Source organism: Pongo pygmaeus, chromosome 4 (assembly GCF_028885625.2).
Source record: "Pongo pygmaeus isolate AG05252 chromosome 4, NHGRI_mPonPyg2-v2.0_pri, whole genome shotgun sequence".
Taxonomy (NCBI): domain Eukaryota; kingdom Metazoa; phylum Chordata; class Mammalia; order Primates; family Hominidae; genus Pongo; species Pongo pygmaeus.
In genome coordinates, this window is record NC_072377.2 from 10,372,398 (window position 1) to 10,391,392 (window position 18,995).

The 18,995-nt window shown below is 43.5% G+C and overlaps 1 protein-coding gene across 3 annotated transcripts; it reads left to right on the forward strand.

Annotated features, from left to right (window-relative positions):
* Positions 1-2: 2 nt before the first annotated feature.
* CCT5 (chaperonin containing TCP1 subunit 5) lies at positions 3-15,132 on the forward strand. 3 transcript variants are annotated; one of them, XM_054487341.2, is made up of 12 exons: positions 3-129; positions 234-527; positions 4,312-4,372; positions 4,837-5,001; positions 6,126-6,324; positions 8,267-8,459; positions 8,542-8,691; positions 10,908-11,027; positions 11,676-11,861; positions 12,602-12,739; positions 13,251-13,431; positions 14,772-15,132. In XM_054487341.2, the coding sequence occupies exons 2-12, from the start codon at positions 423-425 to the stop codon at positions 14,897-14,899; spliced, it is 1,626 nt and encodes a 541-aa protein (XP_054343316.1). In that variant the 5' UTR covers positions 3-129; positions 234-422; the 3' UTR covers positions 14,900-15,132. The 3 variants fall into 3 exon arrangements, with proteins under 3 accessions (XP_054343316.1, XP_054343319.1, XP_054343318.1); XM_054487344.2 differs by lacking the exons at positions 3-129; positions 234-527 and adding exons at positions 602-975; positions 1,713-1,800; XM_054487343.2 differs by lacking the exons at positions 3-129; positions 234-527 and adding an exon at positions 602-1,800.
* The last annotated feature ends 3,863 nt before the right edge of the window (positions 15,133-18,995 follow it).

Here is an 18,995-nt window from a genome sequence, read left to right on the forward strand (position 1 = left end):
AAAAAAAAAAAAAAAAAATACGGAAATGGGTCCTACCATCTTCTCGGAGCCGGAGTGCGAAGAAATGAAGAAATAGTGCTTTAAGTCAATGAATTCCCCTTGGGACCCACTATCGAGAAACTATCAATGGTAAAGTTTTAAAAAATGACAAATTCAATCTGCTCTTGACTTGTGTGTCCTAAGGTTTCCACTAAGTGTCTTCAAACCTCCCCCCATGGCTTCCTGGATAATAGAAGTTCCCGAAGGCCGCCGATTCCAGAAGCTACTGTCTGGCGTGAAATTAGTCTCAGTAGAAACGTAAGTCCCGCGCCTCTTGTGCTGCGCATGCGCAAGCTTTTGGGCCCTCCCGCGAGAGCGAAGTGAGTTCTCGCTTCCGTAGCGGTCTCCGCCGGTTGGGGGAAAGTAACTCCGGCTGTTGCACCATGGCGTCCATGGGGACCCTCGCCTTCGATGAATATGGGCGCCCTTTCCTCATCATCAAGGATCAGGACCGCAAGTCCCGTCTTATGGGACTTGAGGCCCTCAAGGTAATGGCACAGGAACCTGCTTGCGGTGGGCTAAGGGAAGGCGGCCGAGGCCGTGGCTCTGCGCCTGCGCGAGCTTAGGAGTGGCTCTGCCATGTGCTCCCCGGAAAGGTCGAGAATCTCCGTCTCCCGGCTGTCTCCGGCCGCGCACCCCGCTCACTGAGCTCGGGAGAGGCCGGCGCATAATCCTGGGCTCGGAATGTGGGGGCCAGCCAGGCTGGGCCGCCAGCGCTCTTCGGAGCTGGGCGGGGCTGCTCAGTCCGGTCGCCCGCGGGAGCGAAGCGGGACCGCCTCCCCGCCCGGCCCCTCCAGCCTGATGGCCGCGTGGGACTGCGCTCCAGTGGGAGGGCGCCGGGGAGATGTTCCGTCACCTGTCGGTTAAGGCGCTGCTGCTTAACGTTTCGCTGGTCCACCCGCAACAGCCCTTCCGTTTTCTTTGTCACTGGTAAAGGTGTGGTCACTTAACAGGGTATTTCATTTCTGAGTGCTTTTTTGCCCACCCTTGAGGAAAAATAGCGAAGAGTGAAAAACGGACGCACATAACCGTAATACAAGGCGGTGTGCAGTGAGAAGGACAGCTACGGAGAGGGTGCAGATAAGCGTGGTGCTGGAGAACCGCTTTAGATCGGGGTAAGAGGTAGCATTCTAGGGAGAGGAAACGGTAGAAGTAAAGGCTTGGGCAAGAATGTGCGTGGCACGTTGTAGAATGGAAGAGCCATCCGGTTTTAATAGAGCACTGACTTCTTTAACTTAGAATAGTTCCCGAAGGTGGAAGCTATTGAATGCCCAACATGGAAAATACAACGTTATCTTTGGGGAAGAAGGGGAGCCATTGAGGGGGTTTTGAGCAGAATTTCAGTAGAGCTGCACTTCAGGCAGCAAAGCTTGAGATAGACCGAAGGGAATAAGGAAGACCAGAGGGGTTAAAGAAACCAGGGCAGGGGTGCAGGTAAGAAACATCTGAGCACCAGACGTTGACAGAAAATGCAGAGGAAGGGACACTCCGAGAGGGCCTTCAGGGTTTGTTATAAGGTGAATTCATAATAGACCGTTCCACCAGGTCTCAGGTGTCCCAGTTCACTTAGTGTCGTGGAGGTTTACTTACACAAAGAAACAATACAGTTCCCCCATGGACTCTTTGTTGGACTTAGTGCTAGTTACACAACCTCTCGGAACCTCCTTTTCCAGGGGAGGTGATACGCCTCCGTGAAGCTGAAGACTTGACAGTGATATTAAATGGAGTGACTTAGAGGGGCTGCACGGTGGTTGATCCATGGTAGGCACTCAGTATTTGTTTCCTTTCTAGAAAGAAAAAGTTTCAAGCTACTTGTATTATGTATTCCATTTTATTTTCCACTTAACAGGGACCTGCAGAGAAAATAACATCCGATACACACACCTGGTATAACAACATAACTAAAACTAGGTTGTTTTGCATCAGCCATTTTGTTCTAACTGCATGCATTTGTGCCCAGAAGTCTCACACTCTGAGACAGGTGTTATTTTACAGAACTGCGGACTTGGGCCCAGAGCAGTTGAGAAATTGTTCTAAAGAGCAATTGCTACTAAAGAGCATTACCGTGGTTCAAGGCCAGCGCTGTCAGAATCAAAGCCAGTGGTCTAGAGCAGCATTCTCAAGTTTGACATTATTGACATTCGAGGTCGGATCATTCTTTGCTGTGGGAGCTCATTTGGACAGTAACCTGGGTGTTTAAGTCTCTTAAAAGAGTTGGATGCTGTGGGTAGTCATCCTGTGAGTGTTGAGGCTCAGTAGTTTAGGGATGTACACTTGCTCCCTGACCGCATAGAACGTCCAGCTAACTGGAAGAACCAAAATATATGGAAATTGAAGGCAACGGTGAAAGAAATGTATAGGCCAGAACGTGAACGTTTTAATGGTAATGATCACAGTTCTCTCTGGTCATTTAGAGCCTTAAAGGTAATATGTATTTTGTTGAGATTCTTCAGTTGTTTAACATTTAACTGTATAATATTTCACCTTAAAAATGCAGGCATTGACCGGGCGCGGTGGCTCACACCTGTAATCCCAGAACTTTGGGAGGCTGAGGTGGGTGGATCACGGGATCAGGAGTTCAAGACCGGCCTGACCAACATGGTGAAACCACGTCTCTACGAAAAATACAAAAATAAGCTGGGCATGGTGGCACGCACCTGTAATCCCAGCTACTTAGGAGGCTGAGGCAGGCGAATCGCTGGAACCTGGGAGGCAGAAGTTGCAGTGAGCCAAGATCACGCCACTTGCACTCCAGCCTGAGTGACAAAGCAAGACTCCGTCTCAAAAAAAAAAAAGTGCAGGCATTAATTGGCTTAGGAAGGAATCATGTTCTAAAACCCTTTAACCTAAAACAGAGCAGGCTAAGTTTCCAGGCCAGCCAGCATAATTCTGTTTTATCTATAATATGTATTGTGCCTTGATGTTTGAGACTCTTCCCTCTGGAAACACACAGAACTAGCAGAAGGAAGAAAAAGGTTTTTTCCACTTTCCCGAGCAGTAGGGCAAAATAGATCTTGGGATTTCGGGATCTCTCCAATTTGCCAAATTCTTTACATCCTTTTCTTTCTGCCTCTTGCTTTCTTCTCCTTAAAAAAAATAATAATTTTGTCACTCAATTTGGTAGCTAAATGTGAAAAAATAAAAAACAGGTAACTTTTTTATTATCACTTTGACAGCTACTTACCTTCCTTGGAGGGCCAGTTGTGGGCCGGGCGCAGTTGCTCACACCTGTAATCCTGGCACTTTGGGCGGCCAAGGCAGGTGGATCACCTGAGGTTAGGAGTTAAAGACCAGTCTGGCCAACATGGCGAAACCCTGTTTTTACTAAAAATACAAAAGAAAAAATGAGCAGGGCATGATGGCGTGTGCCTGTAATCCCAGCTACTAGGGAGGCTGAGGCAGGAGGATCGCTTAAACCCAGGAGGTAGAGGTAGGTTGCAGTGAGCTAAGATCATGCCACTGCACTCCAGCCTGGGCAACAGAGCAACACTGTCTCAAAAAAAAAAAAAAAAGGCCAGTCACTAACTTTGATCTATAAATATAATTACTGGGATTTCAGGTGGGCGGAGGAAGATTTTTAAAGCAAGAACATTTTTTCTTTCTATTTTGTAACGGGGTCTCGCCATGTTTCCCAGGCTGATCTCAAACTCCTGGCCTCAAGTGATCCTCCTGCCTCAGCCTCCCAAGTAGGTGGGGTTACAGGCTCTAGTACTGCATCCAGCTTAAAAGATTACAGTTCTGCAGTAAATCATAGTGTGACAGTAAGATGTTGTATGTTTACAGTTGGACTGTTTCTCATGAGTACAGGCCCCTCCTTATCTGCAGATGGAGAACCCGCAGATATACAAGCCTAGATGCAAGGGACTTGAGCGTCTGTGAGTTTGGGTATCTTCGGGGGCTCCTGGAACCAATTCCCCATGGATGCTCAGGGAGGACTGTGTTGCACGGTGGTGTTGCAAGGCCCGTAAGGTCATAATCATACTGTCCCTCTTCTCAGCTGTAAATGGGCTGGTAAAAGAATCTGTCTCAATGTGTTGAAAATTCAGCGAGATAACACAAAGCATTTGGTTCTCTTTCTTTTACGTAAGAATTGCTTATTAAAACTGGAGTTGTAAATGTTATAATACTTAAACCTGTCTGTTGCCCCTTAAATGTAGAAGCTTCTAGAAAATAGAAACTAAGTCATAAGTGCTTTTTGTAATCATCAGATGTGTGCTTTTAACCATTGAAATTATATGTAACAGTGTTTGCTTTTTCTGTTTGTTTCATTAGTCTCATATTATGGCAGCAAAGGCTGTAGCAAATACAATGAGAACATCACTGGGACCAAATGGTAAGAGTCCACCATTCCATGTTTTTTAGCAAAAGATTTAAATCATAAAACTGTCAATACAAACCTCTCTACAGAAAGGTGGAGTATTGAGGGGAGGCATCTTACTTCCTTAACACAGCCAAAATTTTTTAGTGTATTTCAGGTTTCTTAAACATGGTTATAATCGTGTGCAATTTTAGGTCGGACTTTTTTTTTTTTTTACATGTAACATCATTTCATTAGCATTTTCCAAATCATAGTTGTCTTTTGAGATTAAGACTATACTTAATGATGCTCCATAATTTTTTGCCATTTATGTTAGCCAATCTAAAAATGCCTTCATGCAGCTACTATTTTGTGTATGTCACATTATTTGTATATAATAAATTGCATAGATTAGAGCTGGGTCAAGAGGTCTTTTTTTATAGTTTGTGATATTGGTTGCCAGTTTTTTGCCCAAAGCCTACTAAACGTTGTTTTTTTAGGGCTTGATAAGATGATGGTGGATAAGGATGGAGATGTGACTGTAACTAATGATGGGGCCACCATCTTAAGCATGATGGATGTTGATCATCAGATTGCCAAGCTGATGGTGGAACTGTCCAAGTCTCAGGATGATGAAATTGGAGATGGAACCACAGGAGTGGTTGGTAAGAAAAGACAAAACATCGTTCCTTTCTCATTTAAGAGATGTCATTTAAGACCACAGGGCTAACACGCCTGCCGAGATTGTTGTCTCTGAATCAGAGCATGAGGAGACAGACAAATCCAAGTTGAAGAATACGCTACAAAACAAATGCCCTGGACTTTCAAAACTGACAGTGTTACAAAAGAACAGAAAGAGGGCTGGGGATTGTTAGGCAAGGAGAAGTGTGTAATGATTGATTGGACACTGATTTTGTTTGTCTTTTAAGCTATAAAGAATGTTTGGGAAACGTGGAGGAATTTGATTTTGGATCATGTACTACAATGCTGAGTGTCCTGAGTGATCTGTGACCATTATATTGCAGATGTGTAGAAGAATGCCCTTGTTCTCAGCTGTATACCTAAATACTTAGAAGTGACATGTCATGGTTTCTGTAACTAATTCTCACATAGTTGAACAGAAACAGTATGTACATGTAGAGAAAATGTGGCAAAATGTTGATAAGTAAACTGGTATTCATTTTAGTATTGTACCTTTTTTTCTGAAGATTTGAAATCTTTAAAAAGTTGGGGAGATTGAAGACAAAATATCAGTAAGGTTACCTTTTCTGCAGATGAAATTTGAATTCATTCAACAGATATTTATTGGATACCATTGTATGCCAAGCACTGTTCTCGGTGCACTTGGAGAGCTGTAGATTTAAACAAAATTCGTCTTTGTGACCCTAAAATGAGGAGAAAGGAGGATGGGGGTGGGGGGAATAAATAATAAACAAATGTTTTAGTCTTATCACCAGGTTGAATTTCACTGAATAGACCCTGGCCTAGGAAACATAATAGCTTTTTACCTCTTAGAAAAATGTTCTTTTTACCTTATATTCTTTAGTTACATTCTTTACATCACTGAGGGTTGAATGTTCATCTGTAAGGGGACACATGTCCTATTTGACCTTCGCTGGAACTAAAACGAGGCTTTCTTTTAAAAATAGATGGCTTCTGCCTCTAAGATGACTTCCAGCTTAATTCCAGAAGCTGCTTCTTTCCATGATAGCATCTAACTTGTGCTGATTATACTAAAAGTGAAGTTTTGTTGTTTTCCTGAACTGATTGTCTGCTGGCTTATTTGCAGTCCTGGCTGGTGCCTTGTTAGAAGAAGCGGAGCAATTGCTAGACCGAGGCATTCACCCAATCAGAATAGCTGATGGCTATGAGCAGGCTGCTCGCGTTGCTATTGAACACCTGGACAAGATCAGCGATAGCGTCCTTGTTGACATAAAGGACACCGAACCCCTGATTCAGACAGCAAAAACCACGCTGGGCTCCAAAGTGTACGTTTCAGTAGACGATATGATTACACATTTGTAGAGGAGGCAGTTTGTTTGCCATTTCTTAAAGGCAGCACAAAATGACCACTGGTGGATTTGTATCGATTTGATTATTTCTTTTGATTACTTGGTTTTGCTTTGTTTTTAATGTAGATGTAGACACATTCATTTTGTATTTAAGTTGAGAACTGAATTTCTAAGTTCAGGTATAAATCCCCTTGACAATATTTGCAAAATACGGTTATTTTAATTTAGCAGAATAGGTTGTGTTAAAAATCAGCTAGGGCTGGGTGCAGTGGCTCATACTTATAATCTCAGCACTTTAGGAGGCCAAAGCAGTAGCCTGCTTGAGCTCAGAAATTGAAGACCAGCCAGGGCAACATAGTGGGACCCCATCACTACAAAACAAAAAACTAGCCAGGCATGGTAGCATACACTTCAGCAACTCCAGAGGCTGAGGTGAGAGGTGAAGGCTGCAGCAAGCCATGATCATGCCACTGCACTCCAGCTTGAGCAACAGAATGAGACCGTGTCTCAAAAAAAAAAAAAGTAAACTAGAAAGGGTCCTATGTGGAGGATGTGTGAATTTTCTTAACACTTCTTTTTATAATTTCTTTGCTGGGGAGCCATTGGGGGTGGGTTCCACTTTTTATTCAGCAAATTGCCTATCCAAAATTATAATTTAGTAAAGAGAGTCTTGAAAGTGACTTGTCTTCTGGTGTTTTCAGCGTTTGCGTAATATCTGTTTGCCAGGCTTACTGCCAGGTCTTATGGGCACTTAAGACACAGCTCCTCTCCCAGGAGACTCTAAGCAACCTCAGCCAAGGGGTGCACTGATTATGAACAATGCCAAAGACTTAAGGTCTGTTGTTGCCAGTGTAAACTGCTTTATTACATTATATTAACTCAGTGAGAGATGTTTTCAATTGTGTGCTCGTGGTGGTTTTAGCAAAAAGGAATGAGGGATCTTCTAAACTCAGAGTAGTCAGGGAAAATGCAGGAAAAGTATCTGCTTCTGTTGCCTTTTCCCCTGAGCAAAGCCTATGTTAGGGCAGAAGCCTTCAGCAATGCCTGCTACCCTCCTCTAACCACAGATCTCAGCAGAGACTAGCTCCCTAGGCAAGAGTGGGTACCCTAGGGGTAGCCTCTTGTCACAAGTATAACATTAATTTTCTCATGAAAGGAGGACATCATCATTACTTGAAGTGTACAAATCTGTTTTCTTGTTGCTTTATAAGTTGGCCTTGTTCTGTTTGCAAGTATTAAGTCATCTACTTAAGATACAGCATGTTTACTTTCATGGTTCTCTTTTATAGATAACTTATGATTTCAGACATTATTTCAAGTGCTAGGTTTCCCGGGTTGTTTTTCTTGGCTCAAAAATTAATTTATTGAGCAGTCTATTCACATGTTGCAAAGCTTGCAAAAAGGTAACACCCTCCATGTGTAATGGATGTTGTGGTGAATTCTTGGAAAGTTTAAATGCCCTGTCCAGTCCTTTCAGTTCCTGATTAGTGCTACACTTCATTGAGATAAGATTGACTCTTCCTGAGTGATTACTTACCTTTCCCATTCTGTTCTGAACTTGTGAAATAGTAACAGTATTCTGTAAAAGTGGTGCATTCTAAGAAGACCTTAATTCATGCCAGACTACAGTGGTTTCTTGAGTACATTCATAATGGAAGGAAATAGTAGATTTCAGAGTTAGCGAAAATAGAGATGTAATTTTTTTCCCATCTAAGTATACAGTCCCCTTTAGGGCCCATGGATCACAGGTTAAGAATCTGTCCCAGACTGTTGAAAATGCAGTTTGAGATGGCATTCCCTTCTAGAAGACTCAAAACATCATTTGATTTATATCTTTGAGTAACATTGTATTATGTGGCCTGCTTTGGTTGCAGTAATTGTGAAACCAATGAAGTTTGTTTTGTGGTGTTTTCATCAGGGTCAACAGTTGTCACCGACAGATGGCTGAGATTGCTGTGAATGCCGTCCTCACTGTAGCAGATATGGAGCGGAGAGACGTTGACTTTGAGCTTATCAAAGTAGAAGGCAAAGTGGGCGGCAGGCTGGAGGACACTAAACTGATTAAGGGTGTGATTGTGGACAAGGATTTCAGTCACCCACAGATGCCAAAAGTAAGCCATTGCATTTCACAGCTTCACATTGTTGGTCAACTCTTAATTCCACCAATTAAAATGTCTTTATGTTCCCCCATAGAAAGTGGAAGATGCTAAGATTGCAATTCTCACATGTCCGTTTGAACCACCCAAACCAAAAACAAAGCATAAGCTGGATGTGACCTCTGTCGAAGATTATAAAGCCCTTCAGAAATATGAAAAGGAGAAATTTGAAGAGATGATTCAACAAGTAAGTCTTACCAGAGTCCTCAGTGGAATTTAAACTCCCAAAGGATACAGTTAGTTAGGTTTGGTTAGTAAATATGTGTAGTCTTTCTTCACTTCTAAAACATACACAGGAAAAAACCAAATTGCATAGAAAGGCATAAACAGGGAAGAATTCTAATTGTGTCTTCAAATGGTAGCATGTTCAGGCCAGGTGCAGTGGCTCACGCCTGTAATCCCAGCACTTTGGGAGGCTAAGGCAGGTAGATGGTGAGGTCATTGACACCATCTGACTAACACGGTGAAAACCCATCTCTACTAAAACACAAAATATAAGCCAGGCGTGGTGGCAGGCACCTATAGTCCTAGCTACTGGGGAGGCTGAGACAGGAGAATTGCTTGAACCCGGGAGGCAGAGGTTGCAGTGAGCTGAGCTTGCACCACTACACTCCAGCCTGGGCGACAGAGTGAGACTCTGTCTCAAAAAAATGGTAGTGTGTTCAGGGTCCTGAAAGCAGTGACCCTGTTACCTAAAGCCGTGCTTTCAATTGTACATATTATATTTGTTCTCCTGGACAAATTTAACGTAGCTTACCTTGCCTTTAAGATTTCTGACTATACCTTTTAGGCAAGAGTTAATGAGTAACTGGAGTTAAACCAGAATGCACTTATAGTTAAGTCTAGTTTGGGTTCATGAATACCTTAGCATAGGTGTGCTTTCTGTCTGACGTAGCAACTCCTCTTTGGGGGCTCCATCCATGGTAGTTGAGAACATCAGTACTCAAGAAGACAGGAACATGGGTTGGTTAGAGCATTATTTATCATAGCAAACCAACTAGAGACTGTTTTCATGTCTGTTCTTGGGAAAGTTGTTGAATGTACTCATTGATGGTGTGGTTCTTTGTGCCTACAATGTACCATGCTCTGTTGTAGGCACTAAAGGTACAGCAGGGAATGAAGCCAAGCTCGTGCTCTTGAGGCACAGATAAGGGAAGAGTGGGTACAGCTCCATTACAGACACTGGTCAGAGACGTGACCTGTAAGGAGAGGCCAACATTGGGTGAGAGCAGTGCCCCTGGGGGAGGAGCCTTCCAGGCTGAAGACAGATGGGGATGCTCTTGAGCCAGGAACGTTGTTGGCTTGTACAAGGAACAGCCAGCCTCAGGGATTGGAGCATGCTGGCAGGAGCTTATACATAAAAGGCCATCATCTGGGCCGGTGGGACACTGGTCATGAGAATGGTGCCTCAGCTGTGCTGGGGGGTCACAGATAAACTGAGAGGCCAGGGATGTTACTGGATCATGCTGGTGAGGCGCAGGTTGCTGAGAATGAGAAAGAAATGGTGATGGGACTAGATGCTAAAATGTTAAAGAATGAGAGGCAGGGACCCAAAGAGGAACCCTGTAGGTGACTAAGGAGCAAGAAGGACCCCTCTCCTGTTTTGAGCACGTGAGAGGGAAAGCAGCTGCCATCTGAGGAGGGTTGCAGGGGCAGGTTGGTTTTCAGGGGTTGTGACGGAGAGGTTGTATAAGGAGGCTGCTGTTCTGGACTAAGTTCCAGAGGGTCAGGGAAGGAAGAGAGGGAGAGCCAGGCAGTAGCGGGTGGTCTGGGAGGCCTGATGGGGACAGGTAAGCCAGAGTTGTGGGGCATGGTGTGGCAGTCCCAGGTGAGCACCAGAGGTGGGGTGGGCAGCCTGATCGTTGCCCTCCCAAGGAAAAGTTACTTTGCCATTCACAGGTCAGGGTGAGGGTGCTTCTTACTGGAAGTAGGGTTGCCTCTGTGGGCGCCCGAATTAGTTTATGGATCCACTGAGGATTGTCCACTCAGGTGAGACGGGCAAGTTGCAAGTGGTTCATAACATTGTTTGTTTAAAACATACTCAGATGAAACTACTCTGTAGGTGTTTGTGACAGGACAGAGCAGGGTATTAGCTTTGTTTGTTGACATTTCTGTTGGTTTTGCATCAGTATAACAATAGGGTTCAGCATGAATTACTGCTTGTGATTTTTAAAGCATAGTTTAAACAATGAGGTGATCCCCATTGATAAAATATTCACTATTTAGAATTTGGAACTGATAGAAAAGTGGACGCTTGTCTATTTCCTTCCTTCTCTTTCCTTTGCTTTTGTGTTTTGAGTGCACCTGCCTTACACCCAACTGTACCTCTCCTTTTTTCAAACATTGTAATGAAGAATAAATACCCACTTTCTCTTGATATGATTGTGGTGTTTCTTTTCCCAGATTAAAGAGACTGGTGCTAACCTAGCAATTTGTCAGTGGGGCTTTGATGATGAAGCAAATCACTTACTTCTTCAGAACAACTTGCCTGCGGTTCGCTGGGTAGGAGGACCTGAAATTGAGGTAGGATGTTCCACGTGAAGAGACTTTGAGAAGTAGGGGTTCAGCTTATGTGTTGAGGGGTGTTTTGATAGCCCTGCCTTAAATAACTGCATCACACCAAGGCTGGCAGATGAGGGGAGGGTGAGCTGGGAGAGAGGAAAGCGCTGGAATCTTTGTTACTGTTTGGATAACAGTGCTGTGTGTTTCTGGTGTTCCCTGGCATTTTGAAATTCTCTCCCTGTGTTGTCTCACTTGGCCCTGTCGTTGACTTACTAAGGCTGGAAGACCTGGTCTCATCCAAATATTAACGGCAGTCCCAGACAATGGTGCCTCGGTGGTTCTCACTGCAGCGCAGTGCAAGGAACATGCAGGCTGGGTTCCCAGAGTGAGGGAGGGCTGCGCAGAGGGGAGATGAGGGCATGAGCTTAGAGGACGGGCGTTGGGTGATAGATCCAGGCAGCACCAAAGCCCCAATCAAGATGCCCAGCTCAAGAGCCTTGTTACCTAACAAGGTGCTTTGGGTTGAACTGGAGATGTTTTGGTCAAAGTGGGGCAGCAGTTCTAGTGAACAAGTTGGTCTTAGATCAAGTTTTGCTCATTTGTGGCCCAGTTTTGAAAGTTAACTTCACCAGTACTGTCTTCGTCCTTCTCCCTGACCACCCCCATTAGCTGATTGCCATCGCAACAGGAGGGCGGATCGTCCCCAGATTCTCGGAGCTCACAGCCGAGAAGCTGGGCTTTGCTGGTCTTGTACAGGAGATCTCATTTGGGACGACTAAGGATAAAATGCTGGTCATCGAGCAGTGTAAGAACTCCAGAGCTGTAACCATTTTTATTAGAGGAGGAAATAAGATGGTGAGAATTCAACTATTTGTCCTATACTATTGCTTATTTTGCTTCATGGTCTGGCTTTTTTGCCTGTATGTATTTAACAGAGACACAGTCACCATAAGAAAAATAATCATGTTTCTCAAACAATGATGTATCATGCTGTAAAATTACTGAAGACCATGTTAAATAGTTAATTTCACAAGGCACATTTGCCTTTCTGCTGACCCTTAGAGTATACAACATACACTATGAGATTTTTATATCTTTTTAAATACTTAAACACAGTTTAAATATTCAAGTCCTGGATTTTAGAATCTTTGATACAATTACCTTAGGGGTTGGTTAAACTGCTAGTCCTAGCAACATAAGACTCATTTTAATAACAAATTACAATATGGTGTTATTACCAAGGATGACTTACATCTGTCCCTTAGGTAGAAAAAGAGAACCCAAGTGAATAAATTGACGATCTCTGTTCTTTGAGAATGAGTTTTTAGCACATTGTGATAGATCTTTGCGAGGTTTGTCTGTTTTTGACTCTTGCTTGACCATATATCCTAGAATGAGTCACTGGCCGCCTCTGCCTCTTGAATTTTGTTAACTATGTTGCAGGAAGGAAAGCTAGAAAGATACAGATTATCCGATAGTGGAGGCCATCTAAATATTAGAGCACAGCCTCTCTGTCTTTAAAAAGGTGCCAGATACTTGGCTCTCAATTGAATAGCTCTTGATCACATTAATTTAGGCAAAGCTGTTTTCCTTAGATCATTGAGGAGGCGAAACGATCCCTTCATGATGCTTTGTGTGTCATCCGGAACCTCATCCGCGATAATCGTGTGGTGTACGGAGGAGGGGCTGCTGAGATATCCTGTGCCCTGGCAGTTAGCCAAGAGGCAGATAAGGTAAGGGATATGTGCAGACTTAGTGAAAGACTCAGGCCTCGTTGATGGTGGAGAGTGTGAGACTGCGGAACAGCAAGGTGCTGGACGCAAAACAAAAGCATCGTGAGCTGTGTGTAGGTGACAGGTGTTTTAATCTAAGTTAATTCCCACGTTCCTGTATTCAGATTCTGGTTACCATAAACTAGCATTTCTCAGCTGTTTTCAGACAGTTCATCCTTGAAATAATAAATCTCTAGTCTTTTAATGTTATTTGAAATTCAAAATTAATATTATAACTTAAAATAAAGCCGTAAGAGCTGCTGTATTTTGAGACATCTCTCACATGTATGTATACCCTCTCCCTGTATTCTGTGGTGACATAATATTCTGATAGATACAAAAATAAAGACAGCCTGTTCTTAAAATTCTTTGTGAGCTGACTTTTCAAAGTATGTGATACAGTTGTTTTCAAGGTGCCGCTGGGTTGCTTTGTTTCGCCAAGTGCACTCACCATACCTCTGTACCTTTCCAGTGCCCCACCTTAGAACAGTATGCCATGAGAGCGTTTGCCGACGCGCTGGAGGTCATCCCCATGGCCCTCTCTGAAAACAGTGGCATGAATCCCATCCAGACTATGACCGAAGTCCGAGCCAGACAGGTGAAGGAGATGAACCCTGCTCTTGGCATCGACTGTTTGCACAAGGGGACAAATGGTGAGGAGCTGTCACGCCTCTGTGTGGGGTGTCTGATTTAAACTGAATAATCATCCACTGTATGTGCTGTGAGATGATGGTGTCTTTTTAAATATGTAAACCCACTTCAGGTGTTCAAGTCCTGAATTTTAGAATGTTTGATTGCCGTAGGAATTGGTTAGATTACTAGACCTAGCAACATAAGACTCACTGTAATAACAGTAAACTGCATATGGTACTATCACCAAAGATGACTTAGGTTTTAATCTCTGGTTTTTGGGAAGTAATGCCATATTGCTGTTTTTACACAAATGTCTGTCAGTGGACAGCATATATATAACAGCTCTGAAGTGGGCTTTAGTTCACAGTTCACTGTGTGGTTAATCCTGCACACTGTGGAGCATTTTCTATATGTAATACTATAACCTCTGTAGCCACTTGTGTAGCTCAGCTCCCAAAAAGATATGGTGGCTGTAGCTTGTTGAAACAGTGGTCTCAGGCATTTCTGTACTAAATCAGGCCATGTCTGTAATCCATTCACAGAATGTGACAGTTTTTGCTTAAAGGTATAGGTACATTCTGCTTTCCATGCTCATATTCCAAGGGTTTCAATAATAGCAATTCTTTGTGAGGCAAATATGTAATGTTTCTAACTTGAATGCCTGGTTGTGCTCAAATTTAGCATTTCTAGGGCCAGGTGCAGTAACTCATGTTTGTAATCCCAGCACTTTAGGAGGCCAAGCCAGGTGGATCACCTGAGGTCAGGAGTTTGACACCAGCCTGACCAACATGGTGAAACACCATCTCTACTAAAAATACAAAAATTAGCCAGGCCTGGTCAGGGCAGGCACCTGTAATCCCAGCTACTCGGGAGGCTGAGGCAGGAGAATCGCTTGAACCCGGGATGCAGAGGTTCTGATGAGCCAAGATCGCACTGTTGTACTCCAGCCTGGGCAACACCTGTCTCCAAAAAAAAAAAATTAGCATTTCTAGATCTTTCTTGGAAATATCATACATTTCAGCTCTGGTCACATTCACTTACTTTAGATTTCCTAAGTTAGGGTGTGGATACTTTGTGGGATAAGATGTTACTGAAAAATTTCACCCTGTAGCTAGTCATTGGAGACAGCCCCCTCCCAACAGCTCTCTCTTTACCAGGTTCGAGTTCCAGAGTGTCCTTGGAAGTAATGAAATTACATTCATCTGAAAATGAAATATAACTGAAATTAGTGGCTTCCTGCTTGGCTTCCAGGAGTTTGTATTTCTTAAGTCTTACTGTGATTCCATAAATCAGAAAGAGCTGGTTATTGATAGTTTATGGTATGCTATTTTAGGATAATCAGTGTCCTTGTATTTTTCAGATATGAAGCAACAGCATGTCATAGAAACCTTGATTGGCAAAAAGCAACAGATATCTCTTGCAACACAAATGGTTAGAATGATTTTAAAGATTGACGACATTCGTAAGCCTGGAGAATCTGAAGAATGAAGACATTGAGAATACTATGTAGCAAGATCCACTTCTGTGATTAAGTAAATGGATGTCTTGTGATGCGTCTACAGTTATTTATTGTTACATCCTTTTCCAGACACTGTAGATGCTATAATAAAAATAGCTGTTTGGTAACCATAGTTTCACTTGTTCAGAGCTGTGTAATTGTGGGGGTACTATCTCAACTGCTTTTGTATTCATTGTATTAAAAGAATCTGTTTAAACCTTTATCTTCGGGTTTAAGAAACATTTATTGTAACAGTAATTAAATGCTGCCTTAATTGAAGGGGTTTGGGTGGATTTTTTTTTTTCTCAAAATAAGCTGTAGGGAGTATTTTAACAGCTTAAACATGAGCTCTCAAGATGCACTTTCGTGTTGAGAGGAATATGGGCTTGATCCTCTTCCTATCTAAATGGGTGGGCCCTTTGATTGTAGAGGGTCCATCACAGAATTACGGGATGCCTTAAGTGCTGTTACTAGGTTGCTCACAGCCTAACCTAGCATGTTGTTCAGAGCTGATGGAGACCCATGTGAGCCTTTGCTTTCGTCTGGCCCTGGTCCCACCCTGAACACATCTCATGTGCAGAATCAGAACCAGCATGTGCAGAGCTGACCCCCAGCACAGGCTTAGGGCAGTTCAGAACCCACTGTTTTCCTATCAGAAGGACACAGTTAAGTGGAGGTTAAAGTAAACTACAGGAAATAAGGGAGAAATCTTACAGTTACCATGTTCAGATAGGGTGACTGAAATTAATTGTACTTGCTAAAGTAGTACTAGCTAACTGATGGGCCAAGACTTGCTCCGAGAACTCTACCGGGATTGTCTGTTCTTGCAACCCAGTGAGGCAGATAACACTTTCCTACTGTTCACATCTTACAGGTGAGTACTACTAATTTGCCAGCATCTCACCACCAGCAAGTAGTAGGGCCAGGTCAATCCCAGGCAGTCTGACCCCAGGGGGGCCCAGCTCATCCCCCTACCCTATTCTGCTATTTGCTTGTTAATGATTCTCTAGATTTTCTAAAATAATGTTTAACATCATGATGATAAAGCTCGTCTTGATGAACTTTTATCACTAGTTATGCCCCCTTAACTAGTCAGATTCCCTAGAATTAGGAAATGGTGACTTGTCTAAATTTGTTTAAGTGATGAATTTGGGTTACCTTCTCATGTGAACCTGGAGATTTGCCAGTCTTAACTATTGGGTCATTGTGTTTTCTCTATACATTCATGCATTGGATGTTTTGCTAAATGACTCCTGTGGATTTAGGAATGTGTGCTAATAGCATTCTTCCTAATTTTCATGTTTATATGGAACTATGCAGTTGAGTATTGAAAGCTTTAAACTGAGTTTATTTACAAGGACTGATTCTAGCCTACGGAGAACATACAGCAGCCGCCTTTGGACCACAGTCTTATCTGAGGGGTCTATGGTTGTATCAGAAGAGCCACTAAACCAATCCCCCTTTCCAAAATTGAACCTCACAGACATTCCTGATGTTTTTTTGTGGTTGAGAAACTGGTCAATGAACAGAAAAACTTTTGAGATGTTTCACAAGCCTTTGATTTTTGTTTCATTTATTTGTAATAAGCCTCTTCCAGGTGATGTCTTATCTTTCACGTTCCAGATCACTCAAGTTTTATTTTGCTGATACTTTGGCCACACCCTCTCCTTCCCCATGTGGAGCAAAAGCAACTTAGGGCGCTTGACCCAAAGGTTACATTCCCATGTAGGTCCCCATGTATTACTGCTGGTGCCCAATTTCTACACCTGCTGGACTCATTGGAGGGTTGTTAAATGTCCTGTTTTTAATTTCAGCCTGCTCAATTTCTATGTGGGGGTGGTTCCAGGATGTCCTGTAGGTGCCAGATTTCATGGATGGATGCTCAAGTCCCTGATAAAAATTATGTGGTATTTGCACATAACACATCCTCCTGTATACTTTAAATCATCTCTATATTATTCGTAATACCTAATATAAATGATATGTAAATGTCATACTGTATTTAGGAAGTAATGACAAGAAAAAATCTACATGTTCAGTACAGATGCAATTTTTTTCCCTGAATGTTCTCAACCTGATGTTGGTTGAATTCAGATGAGGGTCAACTTTGCAAGCAGCCGCTGTGAAGCACAAATGTCACTGGGAGGGCTGAGAGGCCCGTCTCTGTTACATGGGACTGAATTTCTTGAATCTCATTTTCTTTCTCTAGGTGAAACAGCTCCAACAGATTGAGGGTTGGCGGGGGGCCAGAGGAAGGTGACAATGTAGTAATTGACTAATCAGTAATTTGTAAGCATGGAGAAGTTTCTCCAACCTAGGTGTTTCTTGCCGGCAGCCTTGGCAGAACAGGGTCATCTAAAAGCACCAGAAAAGTGGGGACCAAAGGCAAATGGCCAAGAAAGTGTTGAAGGGCAGGAAAAGTGGAGAAAACACAACAAGGTAGTAAAAATGTAAATGTGTGTACCCTATCACTGCTCTAAACGGTTTATGTACATCAAAACTGGTTTTCAAAGTCTGCCCCATGGATCCCTCGGGGTCCTGGGTCTTTTCAAGGGGGCTGTGAGGTCAAATGTATTTTCCTACACTAAAGTTACTGCCTTTTTCACTGTGTTGACTTTTGCACTGATGGTGCAAAAGCAGTGACCATTAAAACCACATCTTAGTGTGAGTCAGGTAGCGGCACCATACACTTTCAAAAAGAAAATCATTTTTTTGGCCAGGTGCAGTGGCTCGCGCCTGTAATCCCAGCACTTTGGGAGGCTGAGGCAAGAGCATCGCTCTAGCCCAGGAGTCAGAGACCAGCCTGGGCAACACAGACCCTCTTCTCTCTACCAAAAATAAGTTAGTTGGGCCTGGTGGCATGCTTGTGTGGTCCCAGCTACATGGGAGGCTGAAGTGGGAAGATCCTTTTGAGCCCAGGAGGTTGAGGGTGCAGTGCGCCATGGTCACACCACTGCAATCCAGCCTGGATGACAGAGCGAGACTCTTTCTCAATAACAAAGGATGAATCTTTGACATTGCATAATGAAATGTGTCAACAACTGGAAGATCTGCTCACTAGACCAATATTTGCCAAATATGCATATGATGTAACAGCATCATGCACAGGTACCAGACCTTTTCAAGATGCAAGATGGACCAGTGTGACAGAAGAAAGTGTATTCAGTCTATCACTTGTTGGGCTTTGGTGCAATATCGAAGAATATCCAGTTTTTTGTGAAAGGCAATTAAAATACTTCTCCCTTGTCCAATTACATATCTGTATGTGGCCAGATCTTCATATTCCAGAACATGCTGTGGCCAGGCACAGTGGTTCATGCCTGTAACCCCAGCACTTTGGGAGGCTGAGGCAGGAGTATCGCTTGAGCCTACGAGTGCGAGACCAGCCTGGGCAACAAAGTAAGACTCTGTCTCTACAAAAAAAAAAAAAAAATTGTTTAATTAGCAGGGTGTGGTGATGTGTGCCTATAGTCTTACCTACTTGGGAAGCTGAGAAAGGAGGATCCCTTGAGCCCAGGGGGTTAAGGCTGCAGTGAGCCACGACCATGCTGTTACTGGCGTTGAATCTGTACAGGTCTGCAACAGCCTCAGTTCTCACCTCCTCAGAAGAAAGAATTCGACTGAGGGGCATAAAGCAGGAGAGACCAAGGCAAGTTTTAGAGCAGGAGTGAAAGTTTGTTAAACAGCTTTAGGCCAGGCGCAGTGGCTCACGCCTGTAATCCTAGCACTTTGGGAGGCCAAGGTGGGCAGATCACTTGAGGTCAGAAGTTTGAAACCAGCCTGGCCAACATGGTGAAACCTCGTCTCTACTAAAAACGCAAAATAATTAGCCGGGCATAGTGGCAGGAGCCTGTAACCCCAGCTACTCAGGAGGCTGAGGCAAGAGAATCGCTTGAACCAGGGAGGCGGAGGTTGCAGTGAGCCAAGATAACGTCACTACACCCCAGCCTGGGTGACACAGCAAGACTCCATCTCAAAAACCAATAATAAAAATAAAAAGCTTTAGAGCAGGAATGAAAGAAAAATACACTTGGAAGAGGGCCAAGCAGGCAAAGAGAGATCCATTGCAGGGTTGGGCCTTTCAAC

Excerpts from the sequence above, each read along its gene's own strand:
- CCT5 (XM_054487341.2), top strand. The coding sequence starts at position 423 with ATGGCGTCCATGGGGACCCTCGCCTTCGATGAATATGGGCGCCCTTTC. Across the intron at positions 528-4,311 it reads TGGGACTTGAGGCCCTCAAG|TCTCATATTATGGCAGCAAA; the intron begins GTAATGGCACAG and ends TTGTTTCATTAG. Across the intron at positions 13,432-14,771 it reads TTTGCACAAGGGGACAAATG|ATATGAAGCAACAGCATGTC; the intron begins GTGAGGAGCTGT and ends TGTATTTTTCAG.